General features: G+C 41.0%; 1 protein-coding gene across 1 annotated transcript in view; it reads left to right on the forward strand.

Moving 5' to 3' along the window:
- The window catches only part of RYR3 (ryanodine receptor 3), a 457,031-nt gene that overhangs the window by 287,850 nt on the left and 153,662 nt on the right, over positions 1 to 15,519 (forward strand). The window contains 2 exon segments of the mRNA XM_070378270.1: positions 3,538 to 3,640; positions 4,427 to 4,564. Coding sequence (XP_070234371.1) covers positions 3,538 to 3,640; positions 4,427 to 4,564 — 241 coding nt within the window.

The raw sequence follows: 15,519 nt of genomic DNA on the forward strand, positions 1-15,519 counted from the left end.
TCCTCTGTATTGGCAGGTGGATTCTTAACCTCTGAACCACCAGGGAAGTCCTACCTCTAGTTATTACTTCAGTGCCTCCACATATTTACTAACCAGGCTCATAGGTCTGTGGAAGAATTTAGACATCAAGGAATCTGAGTGTTAGCTTTTTTTTTTTTTTTTTTTTTTACCAAATTTTCATTAATTTCTAATAGCAGTTCTTTCAATTATTGATGTAGGCAGCAAAGCAAATACTTTGTCACCCACAGAGATTGTATATTTTTTCATATGGTATCACAGTGGTTCTAATACTTGGTAATATCATTTACATTCATCACTGCTTCAAGATCGCAATGGGTATGAGGGCTGCCCCTAGATCTTTTGTCTAATGAATTAATAAATAAGTATATATGTTGCTGCTGCTGTTGCTGCTGCAAAGTCGCTTCAGTCGTGTCCGACTCTGTGCGACCCCATAGACAGCAGCCCACCAGGCTCCCCCGTTCCTGGGATTCTCCAGGCAAGAACACTGGAGTGGGTTGCCATTTCCTTCTCCAATGCATGAAAGTGAAAAGTGAAAGTGAAGTCATTCAGTCGTGTCCGACTCTTTGCAACCCCATGGACTGCAGCCTACCAGGCTCCTCCGTCCATGGGATTTTCCAGGCAAGAGTACTGGAGTGGGGTGCCACTGCCTTCTCCAAGTATATATGTTACTATATCACAAATATGTTTTTTATGATCTTGATAATTAGATTTCATTATAACTGTTTCTCTTTGTAATCCCTTATATTTTATTTTAGGTATTTAAAATATTAATTTGAGAAAAACATCCATGAGTTTCACCAGACTGTCCAAGTAGGACATGCATGATCAGTAACCCAATTGTGTCTGACTTTTTGCAACCCCACAAACTATAGCCTGCCAGGCTCCTCTGTCCATGAAATTTTCCAGGCAAGAATACTGGAGTGGGTTGCCATTTTCTATTCCAAGGGATCTTCCCAACACAGGAATAGAACCTGCATCTCTTGCATCTCTTGAATTGGCAGGCAGATTCTTTTCCAATGAATCACTGGGGAAGTCAGGGTAATCCATGGCACAGAAACAGTGAAGTATCTCTGACATAAAATTGTAAAGGAAAGGATGATAGGCTGGCTTCAAAACATAAAACTGACATGTCAAAAAAAAATTCTATAAATAGAATTAAAAGCTCACTAAAAACTAGGAAATGTATTTGGAATTGCAACCCGATGGACTGTAGCCTACCAGACTCCTCCATCCATGGGATTTTCCAGGCAAGAGTACTGGAGTGGATTGCCATTTCCTTCTCCAGGAATATATATTACCAAGAGATAATAGTCTATAGAGATGTGCAAAACACTTGCCAATTAATTTTTAAAAGATAATCACACAACAGAAAAATGGAGGAAGAACATGGATGGGAAATTTATAAATGATGAGATAAAAACAGTCCTTCTGTGAGAAAAAACAGATCAACCTCACCAATTAAATGCAAATTAAAGCAACAGGGATATGACATTTTTTACTCATTAGATTGGAAAATATTTGAAAATATGTTAATTCCCATTACTGTAATGGCGTTGGCAAAGTAATACATACTCTTGTATAAATTTGGTAATAATGCAAACTGTTGTGAGCTTTCTGGAGAGCAATCTGGCAATTCATATCAAAAGCCATTAAAATGTACAAACCTTTTGATCCAGGCATTTTGCTTCTATGAGTTTATCCTAAGAAAATAAACAGAGATGTGAACAAAAATTCCGTAAAAGGAAATTCAAACTGACTTTATTTACAGGGATAAAAAAATGAAAGCAACTGAGATATTTCAGAGCAGATCATTAATTTTACATACATTTTATATAAATCGCTGTTCATCCTTGTGATGAAATGCCGTGCACCTGTAAGAGATCGGGTTGAGAACATTTTAAAATGCTTGTGATAAATTAAGTTGAAAAATTGAGTTTCAAAAAAGTCAAGTTAGATTGTAATCTCAATCTGCCTATATAAAGATATTAACTAAAATATTAATGGCAGCTATCTCAGTGGGGAGATCTCAGTAAATTTTCTTCTTTAGCTAATCAAGTTCTGTATTACCTTTATAATCAGAAAAAAGGAAAAGCTACTTTTATTTTTTTAGCAACTCACAGTTTATGGCTTTATCTCATTAGTGTATTATTTACATCTTTGTATTCTCATGACCCATCTCTCCAAAGATCATTTAAAATGCATGCCCTGAATGCATGACTTTTTTCTCAGGATCATGTATTCCTTCTTAAAGGCAGGGATTAGAGCCATAGTCACCAAAATAGTTATTCCAAAGGAGGAGGGTAGAGACAGTATTTTGGTGATGTAAAGCAATATTGCTAGAATATTTTCTTTTCCTTTTTTTGCATTTGTAGTGGGGTCCCCCCCACCCGTTGTTGAGGTTTGGTTAACACAGAACACTGTATAGCTTAAGGTGTACAACCATAATCACTTGATATCTGTCTATATTGTGGAAGGATCATCACAGGAATTTTAGTTAACTTCTATCACCTCACATAGTTATGAATTACTTTTCTTATGATAAAAACTTTTAAGATCTAGTCTCCCAGAGGGGGAAGGAGAGAGCAGGACAAATTGAGAAAGTTGCCCTGAAAGTCACACTACTACATGTAAACTAGGTAAGGATGAGGCGGTCAGATGGCATCACCCACGCAATGGACATGAGTGTGAGCAAACTCCAAGAGATAGTAAAGGACAGGGAAGCCTGGCGTGCTGCAGTCCATGGGGTCACAAAGAGTCAGACACGCCCTAGCAACTGAACAACAAGGAAGCAGAGTGAGAGAAAAACTTTGTGCTGAATATATTTTGTACTTATTTTTTATCTATATGTATGTTGCCTAATATGGCAAAACCAATACAATATTGTAAAGTAATTAACCTCCAATTAAAATAAATAAATTTATATTTTAAAAAATTAAATAGATTTAAAAAATCAAAAATTAATAAGAATTAATAGAAAAAAATAAAATAAATAGCTAGTGGGAAGCTGCTGTGTAACACAGGGAGCTCAGCTCAGTGCCCTGTGATGACCAAGAGGGGTGGGATGCTAAGTGAGGGTAAGGTGGGAAAAAGACTCAGGAGAGGGGGGACATATGTGTACTTATGGCTGATTCTTCTTGTTGTACAGCAGAAACCAACACAACATTGTAAAGTAATTATACTCCAATTATAAATTTAGAAAAGATCTACTATCTTAGCAGTTTTCATGCACAGTGTTGTTATATTACTACCCCAGACTTACTCATCTCATAACTGGAAGTTTGTGCACTTTTAAAAAATATTTTTAGTTTTTTTATTGAAGTATGGTTGATTTATAATGTTTCAGGTGTACAGCAAAGTGATTCAGTTATAAAAAGCTATTTTTAAATGTTGGCTGTCTTTACACACACACAAAATCGAGTTAAAAGTTTGCAAAGAATGTTAGGTGTCTAAGGTTGGATCTGAGTTCTTTAGACAGACATTGAGAACCAACTAGCCAATCTTTTTTGCCCCTCCAAGATCAACATGCTTCTTAACTTTCAACTGGGGGAGAACTGCCCATGCCCAGAAGAGATCCGGGAAGAGCTGTACGACTTCCATGAGGACCTTCTCCTTCACTGCGGTGAGCTTCCAGATAAAAGCTTTATCCAAGACAAGGCTGTTCATGGTTCCTTGGTTAGAAGTTCATGGGGGGTTGTAAAGTTAGTTTCTGTTTAAAATTATAGTGCTAATTGTCCAAGAAATAATTCTTTCCAAACTATTTGGGTCAGAGAAGATACAGGACATAATCCTGGGATAATACATGACTGAAACTCCTTCTGTCTACAAGAAATGTTGCTGAGATCTAAGAGAGGGGACTGGGTCTCTCAAGAAGGAAAGAAAAGAAAAGATCTTTATATAAACCTCACCCAGTTTATCTCAAGTTAGATATCTGGGACACTCTTCCCAAATGAACCAAGATTCTGATCACCTTTGCTTTTTAGCTTCTGCAATGATATGTCTGCCCTTAAGGATTCTAAACCAGCCATTTCTACTTTGATATGTATCTGCTGGTTTTAAGTGCCCATCAACAAGTGTACTGCTTTTGAAAGCTATGTGGATAACAGATGACTTTTTCATTTGAAGTAACAGATTGGTAACTGTTTCTTTCTAGATACTCTGGAGCCCATTTGGAGTATGGGTTAGAAAAACTTAAGTCTTGGGGTTGAAATTACTTTATGTTTTTGTATACAAGAAATTATCATTTAAAAAGCTTGCCAAAAGACATGTAGATAAATATTTATAGGAGGCTGCCTGTAGTATATTTAGAAAGTTCCAAAGGATGGAAAGCAGTGTTTCTATGTTCTTTCAATTATCTGGTGGCTTTGTGTACTGTTTGAGGTTGTCCCTCTTTCTGTGGCTTGCTTAGGGGTTCCCCTGGAAGAAGAGGAAGAGGAGGAAGAGGATTCCTCCTGGACTGGAAAATTCTGTGCCTTGGTGCAGAGAATCAAAGGCCCTCCCAAGCCAGAGAAGGAACAACCAACGGAGGAAGAAGAGAGATGCCCTAGTAAGTTCCCGTGCCTTTCCATTATGGTGCTCCCAACCCAAGGCTCTTCTAAGGCATAATTAAAGTAAAGTGAAAGTGTTAGTTGCTCAGTCATGTCCACCTCTTTGTGGCCCCATGGACTGTAGCCTGCCATGGGATTCTCCAGGCAAGAATACTGGAGTGGTTTGCCATTCCCTTCTTCAGGGGATCTTCCTGACCCAGGGATCAAACTCAGGTCTCCTGAATTGCAGGGAGATTCTCTACCATCTGAGCCACCAGGGAAGCCCCTAATTAAGGTAATGAACTTCCTAAACATATATTGTGGGGTGGAGAAGGGCTGCTTAGCTTCCAGGAAGCATCTGGGCATTCTGTTATAATTGATGCTCTTAATGCTCTATATCTGGGGCTCTGCTTTCCTTCTGACTTAAGGAGCTTGCTTTCAGAGTCTTCTGAAAGGGATAGATTGCTTGGTAGGTCTGCTCTTGTCTGTCTACTTTTAAATGCCTGATACCTGTACACAGATTTCTGTTTTTCTTTCTTTTATGTTTTCATAGTCTTCCTCTTGTAACCCTCATTGTTCTTGTCATTTTTGTTTGTGGTTCCTTTGCATTGAAAATCGCCCCATACTGTCTGAGCTACCAGGGAAGCCCCTTAGCAATCAAAGGGAATAGGTTGTGGAGTTTGGAGCAGGGAAGTTTGTTTTCATTTGGGGGCTATGATTTTCCTAATACAACACCCTAGACGACTTGGACCTTCTATCTTTCAATTTTCCTGAACCTTGTTCAAATCATTTCTCTAATCTTTATATTACAGATAATTCCTACCATTGAAACTATTCCCATTTTGAAATAAGATCATTGTTTGTAGTGCAAGACAGTTTACTGTCCATAAACTATCTATACTTCAAGAGGAAGATTGCATATTATAATCAGTCTGCTCTGTACTATGAAATTATGCAAAGATTTTACTTGTCTAAAGAAGAAAGAATTTTCCAAGTTTAATGTAGTTGTCTTATTCCCTGTTCCTATCCATCTTAGAACATGCTTTCAAATTATAGACTAGAGCAATAAACTGTCAAGATATGATCAGTTTTTCTGAAAACACTGCTTTGGGGTTCATACATCTTATTGCCCTTTCTATTGACCTTCCATCTTTGTCAGACTATCTCTGAAGGGAAAGAATCATCCCCATTTATCAGCAGAAGTGTTGAAGCCTCAAAAGAGTGCCTGGGGTACTTGGCAGCAGTTGTACTGGCAACCCTTGATCGGTCCTATTTCTCAACATGGAGGGGGGAGGTCTTTGGTGAGAACATGCCAGCATGATTCAAAGGTTCATAAAAGTGAGTTTAGAGTTCCTTTGTGCTTACTGCCAAAGCAGAACTAAAAATAGACTGAACTGACCCACATTACCTGCGGAGAGTCTGTTTTTAAAACGGATGCTTCTTTCTAAGACAATATGTCACGACCAGGGGTCCTCCAAGGCGACCACTTCATGTTAGGTAAATAGAGTCAGTTAGATGAGCCCACCTGATTCTGAAGTCTCCCTGACTCTAAGAATGGTTTTCAAGCTCCAAGGACTACAGTGGTTAGCATTTGCTCCCCCGGGGTTCAGGCAGAAAGATTATGTTGTATCTGTTCTGGCAGGACATGTAGAGCAACCGGAAAGGCCACTCCAGCACGAGACTCCATGGTTCATCCCACACCTCTTCCCTTCCACAAGCAGAATTATGAGGGGTTCAAACTTTGTGTCATAAGCCTCCTATCCTGCAGTCCCAGAAATAGAATAGAAGGTGGCCAAGCATGTCTGGTTGGCAGCATATGGTTCCCTGCCAGGTGTTCCAGGGACACAAAGCTCCTCAATCAGGGCTGACTTTTTAAAAGAAAATCTTGGAGATGGTTTTACTTCCATACTCCCCGCCAAGATTGTTTTTCACTTGATTGAATGGAAATGATGGTTCTGAATACATACCCAGTTGCCATAAAGGATTCTAATCCTTTAAAATATTGGTAACGTCACCCATGTTATTGCTTATGATTTCTCTTACCCTTGTATTTGATAAAATATTAAAAGTTTAGATGATGAAAATAGCATGCTACGGTGAACTGACAATTTCCAAAATGCTTCATATGTATTAGTTTACTGCTGTTAGTTTTTGTTACTCTTCCATTGCGTAGTTGATGAACATAAGACTCAGAAGAGTTAAAGGATACTTATTCTTTCCAGCGTTACCTGGTTCTAGAAGAATTTCCAGGTGCTTGATGTCAACAGCCCAAGGTAACCAAGATGAGTAAAGCCGTGACTTGATTGAGGTCTTCCGACTCTGATTCCACACTCTTTCTGTCATCCAATGAAGCTTGCCATAGAAGTTACCAGCATATATATTAATATGATGAGCCCCCAACCTACATATTACATATAGAATGCCTTCTTGAAACCATCATCTTTTTATCTTGCTTATTGTATCTGTGAGGTAACTCACTTCTGTGACTTACTGTTATGTGTAGAAATCTGAACCCAACAGAGGTCAGAATTTTAACATCAAAAAATTGACCCAGCCAAAGACCTGGACTCAGGCTTTTCAGGGTAGGGGGTGCAATTTCTCCTCTATGAGCAATTGGTGTTGGCCAGATAACCTGCAGGGGAACCTCAACATCTAGGAAAGAGGAAGAACAGTGTCCTGAAACCCATAAGAATCCTGCTAGCTGGTTCAGTGTTAAAGGGATTTGCCCAAAGTAATTCCTACCCATATTGTGATAGAAGTTGCTACAATCTTATCAAAAAATTATATGATAATGAAGAGGTTAAGAAAAATAGTAGCAGCCCACCATACAAAGTAGCATTTTTTTTTTTAATATCCCAACCCAGCAAGTTGTCCAGAAAATCTTTTGCCTGTTAGTTGGAGGCCAGTGCTTCTCAGAAACACACTACAATTTAAGTAGAGTTTCCTTGAATTTAAATTTGTAACCACTGAGTTTTTCCTCCAGAAAAGGCCAACCAGCTCTTTCTGCTAACTTCTAAAATTAAAAAAAATAAAAGTCACTTGTCACTTCACAACTCAAAGTCAGTGCCTCCCTGACCTCTATCATTCACTGAGTGTTTCCCCATGGCAGGTTTTTACACTATCTTCTCTCTGCAAAGAAAGCTGCTGCCTGTATCAGCTCTCACCCAGTCACTGAATAACCTGAGGGTCCAAGCCCCAGATTCTCCCCTGCCTACATGCTGCAGCCTCTTCTCATGCTGAGGAGGGAAAACAGTCTACTGTTCACTCCCAAAATAAATCCTGGACCCCAACACAGATATACACAAAGTAAGATAATTTAGCAGTAGGTGTATCTGAGGTGCTCAGGCAGTGTTTCTAAGCCTCCTTAGATTCTCTCCAATCAGCTTCTCTCTGAGATGTACACACACAGATACGTCCTCCAGGAAGTCTTTTTTTTCCACCTCATCCTCCATCTCCCTGCCCCTGCCACGTTGTCACTAAATTTCTAACAGGGCATGTCATCCAGGGCATGACATAAATTTCTAACATTGCCATGTGTCTTACAAGGCAATGTCAGGAAAGTCATGCCACCTTAGGCAAAGTATTTTTTACTGGGACTTTGTACAGAGACCACATCTTACTTGTTTCTACATTCACCTCATCAGCACACATCTTTTCGACCTCTAATACATGTTAATCATTTGAGACTCACAAAGATGAAGAAAATGTGGCCCTTACAGACAAAGGAGGAAATGGGTGTGGACAGTCAAACTCCATATAGCATGCGGTCTGGTGTGCTACAGTACAGATAAAAGTACAGATAAGGGACAGCAGGTGGCCAAAGGAGGGGAGTGAAAACTCCATAAAGATTATAAATTGGTAGATGTAAGAGGGAAAAGTATTTTTAATGAAAGGAGCTACTTCAATAAAGCCCAGAGGGGGAAAAAAAAATCATATTCCAAGAGTGGCAGTGAATTGAGATTGGCTGAATTGTCAAAGGAATAGAATGAGGAAGTGTAGGAAAGGCAGGGTGTGTTAGAGCAGCGTGTCCTGAAAACTCCAGTGGTTCACAGTCTCAGAGGGTGACACGTGGTTGTTACCGTGTATTTTATACTACTTGGCCTTACAGCTGCCAGGAAGGAGGGGCTGGCACTTACGTGGTATACCCACTGTGTCCTGAGTGTTGTCCTGGCGCTTGTTTGAGTATCACTTCATTTAATTCTCCCAACAAAAATATGCAGTCAACAATGTTATTCCTATTTTACAATCGAAGAAACTGATGTAAAGACAAGTTAAATAACTTGCCAGAGTCACACGGAGGGTAGCATAAAAATTCAAATCTTTGTCTATCCCACAGCAAACAACCAGATATAGTGGCAGCCAGGTCCCCATTTTGTACGCCAGGCAGCTTAGCCTGAGAGAAGCGAAGTAATGTGGACAAGGTTCTGGCAACAAGTGAAAAAGAGGCCAAGATGAGAATCACGCTCCATATCCAGGGCCCCTGATCTTTGAGAACTGTGCAGGGATGCTGTGGGGGTCGGGGGGAGAGGGCAGGGGAGGATGGAGAAGCTCAGAGATCAAGGATGCATGGCCAGGAGCTTGCCTCAGCATCAGTTTATTCTCCAGACCGAATAGACATAGACACTAAAATAAAAGCAATTTGATTACCTTCCCAACAGGGTAAAGACAAAGACCTCAGGTCCCTGAGTCTTTTGCTGTCCCATCTGTGTCCCATCTTCGTTCCAGGGCTTTCAGGGGCTTCCCTCCCTAGCACGTCAGCAAACATCATCTGTTCTCTCTGTGCTCTCTTCCCTGTTGTCATCATCGGTCATTTAATCGCCTGAATGTTTTCTAGAAAGTGATTATGAGGCTGGTTGACTGATTTCAAAAACAACAGGCTAATTATCTCCATATGATGGATGAGACCCCAAGAGGCTGCAGAGATGGGCTGGCAGAAGTGCAGTCTCACGGATGCTTTGTGAGGCTGCCTCTGATGGGAAAGGGTGTCCGGCCAGCTGGGGAAATGGTCCTGGGGGTGACGCAGTTGCTTCACAAGTGGGGAAGCTCTAGCCAAGGTAGAAAACCACTGAGAGAGGGAAACAGATTTAGCAGAAATAGTCAGCCACCAGGAGACTGTCCACGCACAACCAGCCCTGAGAGCCAAGGTCAAGGGCAGCCAGACCAGGGGGACTGGGAGTTTTGTGGGGTCCAGTTGTGCAGAGACGGGAAAGGCTCATCTCTTGTACAGCCCTAACTCCCATGCTGCCTCAGCCTGTAGATCATCTATAGACTGGAACCGTGATTTGTTTATTAAATTGTAGTGCTTCTTGGCTTAAATAAAAAGTAAAGCAAGGATTAGTCTAACAACAGCCATCAGTGTTGGGGAAACAATTCCTACCACATCTGTCTTTTCTGTTCTTACCTGATGATCTGGAGAGTTAAGTGATGATTCAGGTACCACATTTAGCACAGAGTCAGACTCACAAGAAGTTCTTAGCAAATATTGGCTACTACTGTTGTGATGAGAAATAGAGTGTTCTAGCAAGCTGCCTAAACTTTTACCCTTATTTCCCAGACAGGGAAGCCAAAAGAGAAGGAAACAAGTGTGCATGTCTACAAATTAAATATAGAGCTGAGATGAAGGAGAGCGGGGTGCTTTCTTAGATGTTCAGCTGCTTGCCATGGAGCCCGGGGCGGTGGGGCAGTGGGGGAGTTGGCACATGACGTGCCTCTGGGGGTCTGACAGCCAGTGCCTGTTCACTGGGCCCTGATGACACAACATAGACAGAGCAGTTCTTTCTTGTCAGTGGGGAACAATGTCCAGTTGTCTGTAGGCTTTGCCTTTCAGGTTTTCAGAGCCTTGCAGCCTTGCTCTCAGGGATCTCTATAGAATCCTTGTTCTACTGAAATGAGGCAAAAGTGGTACCAAGTGCACAGCCCAGGCCAGAGAGGCACCAGGAAAGCTCAGAGAAGTTGTTTCGTCACTAAGTTGCGTCTGACTCTTTTGCAACCCCATGGACTGTAGCCTGCCATGGACTGTAGGTTCCACTGTCCATGGGATTTCCCAGGCAGGAATACTGGAGTGGGTTGCCATTTCCTTCTCCAGGGGATCTTCCTGACCCAGGGATCAAACCTGCATCTCCTACAATGGCAGGCAGATTCTTTACTGATGAGCCACCTGGGAAGCTCCAGAGATATTAGCATGATGAATTTTCCAGATATCCTTGAAATGTACGGATTTAACTTTCTCCCTAACCTTTTCTGCTAAGAAGTCGTAGGTATTTGGCCACTTTGTAACACAGAGCAGACTTTCAGCCCAGAGGAAGCTCTGGAGCATGGAGCACAGAGGGCATGACACTCTCCCTAGTAAATCTTCCCAACTAAATCTAGCCGGTGTTATTATACCATCTGACCCCTGACACAGGAAGGGCTCTTTCTCCACCAGCAATCAGGACAGTCATCAGAAAGGCCATCAAGTTGCCACAGCTCATCTTCTCGATGTAAGTGATTAGCGATGTGCAGTGATGCTTTGATAATGGCCACTTCTTCGCCAGGGTCAGTAACCACTGGCATTTAAAGATTTTATTTCCTCAGTCTCAGATTTTACTATTAGCAAGTACAAGCTGGGTAACATGGTGATAAGGCTGGTTGGCATTAAAATTCAGTGGTAAAATTCTTAGTGCTTATCAGTTTAACCCAGTGAAGACATAAGTGTTCATTTCACCATTTTAATAAACTAGGACAACCCTTTCAAGAACTCAGTGGGTCGGATAGACACAGAATTGTAGAATATTAAGCCACAAGTGACTTGACTTCATACAAGTGAACGGAGCCACAGAGAGGTAAAGCATCTTGACCAAGGTCACACAGGCGGAGCAGGAACCAAGTACCCAGCACTCTTGTCCCTAGATGACACACTCATTCATTTTCTTCAACATGAATTTTATATTGTTCACTTCATTTTATTGGTGAAGAATCTGAGCCTCTTGGGAAAGTGACTAATCTGCCCAGCTCAGAGTCAGTTAGAAAAAGAGCTAAAGCTTTATAATCTTCAGGATTTATTTCTGAATCCATTTTGGAGTTTATGAAGAGCGCTTCTAAGCAGTATAATTTAAATTTAAAGCGTTAATAAAGATAACTATTTTTCTGAATTTTACAAAGCTATTGAGAGTAAGCAGCGCTAAGATGGTAACATAGATGGGTTTAGACTCCAGCAGGCAAGGTTTGATTCCCAGCTCTGTCACTTACTGCTTATGATATTAAGCCAATTTCTGAAACTTTTCTGTTTTAGTTTTCTTGTCTGTAAAAAGAGAATAATAATAGTTCCAGTCTCACAGGGTAGGAGAAGGGAATATAAGAACTCAGTAAAGCAGTGCTCAGTTTAATGTTCTGGTACTTAGAAGTTGGTGTAACTTTCAGCTCCTGAAGTGAATTTAAAAGGTGTAGTTCATACATAAGAACCTCACTTCCATGTTTATCATTTCCGGTGCTTTCAGTAAAAAAAGAACAGAAAACGCAATTCAGATGGAGTAGCTGATACAGGAATTTTATGACTGGTGTATCTGGAGGTGATGGCCGCAGTCCCTTTGTTGAATTAATTCCTTGGCTCTCCTCACCTCCACAGCCAACATGGTGGCTGCATTTCTGGGCCTCATCCATGAACAACGGTGTTCAAGGGAATGGTGAGAAGGTTTCTTCTACTCTGGTATTCAAGGCAAGAATCCTGCGATCACTTTTGACTGGAGAACTTGATCAGGGGTCAACTGTTGAACCAATGGGTGTGACCTAGAAAATAACGTGCTGGTGACTTAGTCGCCAGAGCCACCTTTGGAGGAGGGTTGGGTCCTTTCACAGAGGAACATGGCCATGAGGTAGAGAGGCAGGTATCTGTACAAAAGCAGGGTTCTGTTGAGAAGGAAGAAGGGTCAAATAGATGCTGACTCGGTGGTCAGAAATATTCAATATGCCATGATGGTCATCACCTCCAGCATCTTTCATTTATTCGGTGGGTAGTGTTGAGATGTATGCAGTTCTGCACTTGATGTTCAGAAAGGGAGTAGAGGCCAAAACGCTGTGTTACAGGAACTAGAGAATGTGCTGTCTGAAACGTGTATGTGTTATCTAATGGGCCACCGCGGTTCTGTGGTGAGTACTTTCTGCATTTACTGTCATTCGCGTTTGACACAAGCCCTGGGCCAGATCCAGACAGTCTTCGCTTGTGTCACCAACGCTGTCATTTATCTACTCCAGTTGCCTCAGCAAAAACTTGGAAAACTAGCTCGCTCTCAGGTCTGATGTCTGTAGTTCTTGCTCACTGAAATGCTCCTGTCTGATTTGGATCTTCAGAAAAGGACTCAAATATCCTCAACCCAGGACTTTCTATCCATGAGACTATGTCAGTTTCCTGCCCTGCTGTAACAAATCACCACAAATTTGGTGGCTTAAGGGCTTTCCTTGTGGCTCAGCCGGTAAAGAATTCGCCTGCACTGCAGGAGACCTGGGTTCGATCCCTGGGTTGGGAAGATCCCCTGGAGAAGAGAAAGGCTACCCACTACAGTATTCTGGCCTGGAGAATTCCATGGACTGTATAGTCCATGGGGTTGCAAAGAGTCGGACACGACTGAGCGACTTTCAGTTTCACTTTTGGTGGCTTAAAAACAGCACAAATTCATTACCACCCAGCTCTAGAGGTCGTAAGTTTAAAATGAATTAGTAGCATTACAGTTCTGGGGAGAATCCATTTCTTGCCTTTCCCAACTTTGAAAGGCTGCCTGTATTTTTAACTAGTGGCCCCCCAGCAGAGGTGCCAGTCCAACCTCTGCTTCTGTCATCACAGGTCCTTCTCTGACTCTCAACCCTCCTGCCTCCCTCTTATAAGGACCTTTGTGATTACATTGAGCCCACCCAGATAACCCAGGATAGTCTTCCCATCTCAAGATCCTTAATGTAATCACATCTACAAAGCATCTTTGACATATCAGGCAACATGGTCACAGGTTCTAAGAATTCAGAGCTGAGCATCTTGGCGGTGGGGTGGAGGGGCCTTATTCGGCCTACCTCAGGGAGGAAGAAAGCAGAGGTTGAAATACACTTGTTCTTCCTACTTGAAATTGATCTACCACCTGTTATGCCTCCAGAGCATTTACGGCATACCACAAGCTGACTTTTAATCACCTAGAATTTAAAAATAAGTCTACGTAATTAAGAGGTACATAATTATTTTTCTTTTCCCATTGTAAGTGTGAGCATTATAAATTGCTTTCTAAGTTTAAGTACAGTGCAGTTTTGTTCGCTCCTTCTCCACAATGTAATCAGAATACTTTTTCTTCCAAACTGACCCAGATTTAGGAGCACACTCAAAGAAATGTCACAGCAGCCTAGGCTTGGGAATCTGTAAGATGTTGGGATTTGCTTTGCCAGTGACCAACATCTGCTCTTTGATATTAAGCATGCACCTCATTGCTTGATGGCCAGTTGGACTGTGGTCTAAATTTAGGGATGAAAAGATTCTTTCCAGACCTCTGAAGCCTAAAAATTTAAACCTGTACCTTGAGAATAAATGACCTTTCTCTTATTATAGTTGGCACTGCAAAGCTGGTAATTTGACCATTTAGGAAAGAGTTATATCAAGGATGATGGGTGACTCCCTAGAGAAATTTCTTGCAAGTTTCACAGAATAATGGACTTGAGATTCTGAGGTTCCATAGCTAGTTATAAAGTGACAAGTGGAAGGAAATAAGAAACCTACAAATAAATACTGGGCTCCAACACTAATATATTAAACCTAGGTCTAATTTGAAGACACTCTAATACTTTCTCTTATATGGAGTATCTATCTGACTAGTCGAGAAATCGAGTAGTGAAGTAGCTGTTTTTCTTTTAGACTATCTTTCAGTCATCAAGTCTCCCTAAATAATACAGTGCCTTAGAAATATTTCCACTCTGAGTTAACCTGAGCAATCATTTAAAATGTGGCTTCTAGATCATATACTTGATATAATTGCCTGAATGTGACTATCCCTAATTACACTAATTACAACGGTGGAGTGTGAGTCAGAAAGTTAATAATTTCATAAACGAAGCCATTTATAATCATCAAGGAAACCACGCGTATACATCTAGCTTCCCAAAGGCATTCTGTTTCGTAGGAGCTGGTTTTATTTCCCATCAGAAAAACAAGAGCTTGGTTCCATATCTTTCTTTCTTTTTCCTTTTTGAAAAAAAGCACTATAGCTTTTTTAAAATCCCATGAGCCGAACCATTCAGTGCACTTAACAAGGCCTTCTTGGAAAAGGTAAATCGGTGGATAAAAATCCTACGATTGCAACCAAGACTGTGGAAGCAACTTCATCACATGGTGGGGGGGTTCTAAGTGGAGCAGCTGGACGTCTGTGCACATGTGGGAGACAGTAAGAGGGGCCAATCATGAAGGCAAATGGCAGATTGACCTCGTCGCCTCACTTTTATGTTTTGCCTAGAGCCTCATCCCCTTCAGGAGGTGTGTTTCTTTTCTCTCTCTCTCTCTCTCTTTTTTTTTTTTTTTTTGTAGTTTTAACAATTTTATCTTCAATTGATTAACCATGTTATGTTAGTTTCAACTGTACAGAAAAATAATTCAGTCATACATACACAAGTATCTATTCTTTTCAGACTCTTATCCCATGTAAGTTTTTACAGAATATTGAGCAGAGTTCCCTGAGCTATACAGTAGGTGTTTGTTTATCTATTTTAAATATAGCAGTGTATATACTTGTCAATCCCAAACAGGCTATCCCTTCCCCAACCCTTCCCCTGCGGTAACCCTAAGCTCATTCTCTAAGTACAGAAACAGACTCCCAGACTTAGAGATGTTTTTCTTGTGAACACCAAAGTGTTCTCAGTCATGAAAGGGCAGCGTTTCCAAAGATGAACTTAGAAAAACAGCAGAAATGAAATCAGTATTTAGTTGTATCTGTCTCTGCTTAAGAAAGAGATTTAAGTATTCTTGAGAATCATC

Source organism: Bos mutus, chromosome 10 (assembly GCF_027580195.1).
Source record: "Bos mutus isolate GX-2022 chromosome 10, NWIPB_WYAK_1.1, whole genome shotgun sequence".
NCBI lineage: Eukaryota > Metazoa > Chordata > Mammalia > Artiodactyla > Bovidae > Bos > Bos mutus.